Consider the following 3637-nt stretch of genomic DNA (forward strand, 5'->3'; position numbering starts at 1 on the left):
CACTTCGTAAAGATAGTTGTTTATATGAATAAAATGTTGATGTTATAATGGTAGTTTGGCTAGATTTTTTTTTCTCAAACTCCCGATTATTGTATTAAAAGAAAAATTATATTTTCTTTAAAAGAATCAAATATTAATGAGATTATGAATCATGTCATGTGTTTATGGGAAATCTTCAATCATTCCTCCTATTTTGCTCATTACAATTTATACCCACTATTCTCAAATAAAAATGTTTCTTTCATAATGATTAAGGTATTTAGTCTTTTCTTTAATGCTCAAGGTTCAAATCCCTATCATATTTGTTATTAAAAGAATATATTATTCCTTTGTACGGATCTTTTCCCATTTTAAAAAATTGAGTGAAAGTGTATATATGACCACAAACCCGGATCCTATTTATAAATTTTTTCCAATGATTTATTTATAAATTTTGCAGGGCGGACCGGTGAGCTGCCGATCTTTTCCAATGATTTATTTATAAATTTTGAGTATTTTGTAAGAAAATGGCTCAAATATTGAAAAACAGGGTGGCTCGGGAACTGGGTTTGGGAACTTCCTAGAAATCGGGCCATTGAACTCGAACTTGAAGCCGAGAAACTCAACATGGCTGAAAAAAGCAGACCTCTTGTTTGTGGTCAACTCCTTTTCCTTTTAATTTTCATCATTTTAACCTTAAATTCTAATTTTTTTTTTTGACTAAATTTATGATTTTAACATAAAAAAAACAGGATAATCCGGTCGGGACTGGATATAGCTATGTGGAGAGTGGAGGTGAATTTGCGAAAGGCAATGTGGAGACGGCGATCGACATGACGACTTTGCTGGTTGAGGTTTCAAACGACACTGTCGGCCTACGAAACGCTCCTTTGTACATCTTTGCGGAGTCTTACGGTGGCAAATTCGCCGTCACTCTGGCTTTGTCCCTTCTTCGGGCCATCCAAGCTGGCAATTTGACCCTTAATCTCGGAGGTACTTTTATTTTTACTTTTTTTTTAATAAAAAATTTCAAATATAAATGATGAATTATAACCTTTTTTTTATAAGTAAAAAAAAAAAAAATCATATTATAACTTTGATTTGTTTAAAATGATCCCATTGAATAATATAGAATCAATAATTTAAATACACGACTCTCGATTTTGTTTGCCAGGAGTTGCTCTAGGAAACAGTTGGATGTCTCCAGAAGATTACACGGTTCATATTCTCATTCTCTCAATCTCATCCAAAAATTTTATCAATTTTTTTGAAATTTTCGTTTTCAGAATGATAAACGAAAAGAATACTACTAAACTATGAAGTTGATTTCAATTATATCCTGATCGAAGTGTTAAAATGAAATATCTCAGAGCTCGAGAGTATAACCGAAACCAACCTCATATTTCAGGAGTATTCTTTTATTATTTATCCTTAACACAATAATCTTTGTCTAGAATTTTACAGTCTTCTTGGGGTCCTCTTCTCAAAGATCTCTCACGAATTGACGACAAGACTCTGCAAGAATCAAATAGGTTAATATTTTTCATTTTTTTTTAATATAAACATGAATAAAGAAGTGAAATATATTCTATAAATTTAAAAGTTATATGTAACAAAAGTTGTCTTTTGAAAATCAGTTTAGCGTTGAAGATCAAGCAGCAAATTAAAAACACGTTGTACGAAAATGCAACTCTTTCATGGAATGATCTTGAGGGATTAATTTTCTCCAATAGCAACCACGTGGTACGTTTTGTTATTATTATTATTACTACTATTATTTTAACAAAATCCTTCCAAACCAATGAAATTTAAGTTTAAATTTATATTAACTAAATATAGGTATACGAAGTCTTTATTTTTATTATTATTATTTTTTTTTTGTTTATTAAGTTATCTTTTAAATTAGTAAACTTATAAAACCCTCTAAAAAAAATTTCTAAAAAGAAAATCAAAATTTATGATATATTAGACGTATAATTTAAAATTTAGAACTTTTCTAAATTGGTAATTTAGGCTTCATTCATAACCATTTAATTTTTTAAGTTTATAAAAACTATTTTGACCTACAAATTCTTTTATTTTATCATCCACTTAGAAAACATGTTTTTAAAATCTAAATCCAGTTTTCAAAAAATATTTTATTTTTCTCGAGAGAACGAACATTAGTTCAAAAAGACATAAAACGAAATGATTATCGATACATTATAACGAGTCGTTTTTGCAGGATTTCTATAACTTCATGTTAGATTTTGAAATGGACTCATTAGCCGCGACTACGACAAAAAATAGTGTGGAATCAAATAGGATTGATTCACTTGAAGTAAGAAAGAACTCTCCATATCTTAGTTTGAATGTCTACAAACCCGGAGCTACAAGAGACTTGGAAGCTTTGATGAATGGTCCAATTAAGCAAAAACTCACTATTATCCCACTAAATGTCACGTACGTACCAATAAACCCTATTTCTTTAAATAAAATTATAATCATTAAAACTATTCGGGTTATAATTGAAAATTCTTAAGACATAAAAATTAAATTAATTATCTAAATTTGGAGATTAAATCCTACCATTTTAGCCTAAAAAACTAAACTAAAAATTTTGAATGTACAGATGGGGAGGTTAATCGGACCTTTACGGGAGATTTTATGAAGCCAAGAATCAAAGAGGTGTATTTTTTAGCCAAACTATTTTTAATAGTTTTATTTGTGGATTAATTTTTGCTTCATACTATAACATTCAATTATTTTCTAATACTTTTATTTTTTCAAAAAGGTTGATGAGTTACTGGCTAAAGGTGTTAATGTGACGGTCTATAGCGGTCAAGTAAGTGTTTTTTTTCCTTCAAACAAAAACAAGGAATATTTTGAAGTGATAAAATTGTAATATTCTCTTAGATTTATGTTTTACTTTTTTTTTATAGGTGGATCTTATTTGTTCAACCAAAGGAACCCACGCCTGGATTAATAAGCTTGAGTAATTTCTTTTTTGGAGTGATTTATGGTTACCGACATAAACATAAACCTAAGTCAACTGTTTCCTTAAAAAAAAACAAAAAACAAAAAGTAAGGATGTTTAAATTCTTAATTTTTGGTAAAGCAATTTTTTTTCTTTGAATTTAGGTGGGAAGGGCTAAAGGCATTTATAAGTAAGGAGAGAACTACTTTATTCTGTGGAAATGAGAAGCACACCAAGGGATTCACTAAGTCGCATAAGAACTTGCACTTCTATTGGATCCTTGGCGCTGGCCATTTTGTAAGCTATTTATTCTATTTATAATTTTTTAAGATTTAATACTTTTTAATTATATGATTACAAATGTAGGTTCCCGTGGATCAACCGTGTGTGACATTAAATATGGTGGACGCAATCACACAGTCACCAACTTCTTGAAGCAGCTGTTTTTCGTAGAAAAAGATGACATATTTACTTTTTCAAATGTAAGAAAATATGTTTAATTATAGATAAAAAGAAAGAAATAACAGATGTATTATATATATATATATATTAACAAATCTAGTGTCATTTGATTATCTCACTAATTTTTATTTAGAGATATTTCAGATGTACGAATATATCAACCTAAATATAATTTAATTGGTTAACGATTTAAAATAAATAATGTTTTTTTAAAACAGAATCACATAAAATAATCAATAT

The 3637-nt window shown here is 28.7% G+C and overlaps 1 protein-coding gene across 1 annotated transcript; it reads left to right on the forward strand.

Moving 5' to 3' along the window:
* Positions 1-433: 433 nt before the first annotated feature.
* On the forward strand, positions 434-3370 carry LOC111474478 (serine carboxypeptidase-like 51; the record flags this gene model as incomplete). The annotated part of the gene is given in 13 exon segments (XM_023119553.1): positions 434-448; positions 530-637; positions 732-972; positions 1154-1197; positions 1444-1511; positions 1617-1722; positions 2204-2421; positions 2591-2608; positions 2610-2646; positions 2753-2803; positions 2901-2953; positions 3100-3232; positions 3302-3370. Coding segments are annotated over 13 exon segments (1161 nt in total), but the record flags the coding sequence as incomplete, so codon positions are not given.
* Between the last annotated feature and the right edge of the window lie 267 nt (positions 3371-3637).

Source organism: Cucurbita maxima, unplaced genomic scaffold (genome assembly GCF_002738345.1).
Source record: "Cucurbita maxima cultivar Rimu unplaced genomic scaffold, Cmax_1.0 Cma_Scf00413, whole genome shotgun sequence".
NCBI classification, from domain to species: Eukaryota; Viridiplantae; Streptophyta; class Magnoliopsida; order Cucurbitales; family Cucurbitaceae; genus Cucurbita; species Cucurbita maxima.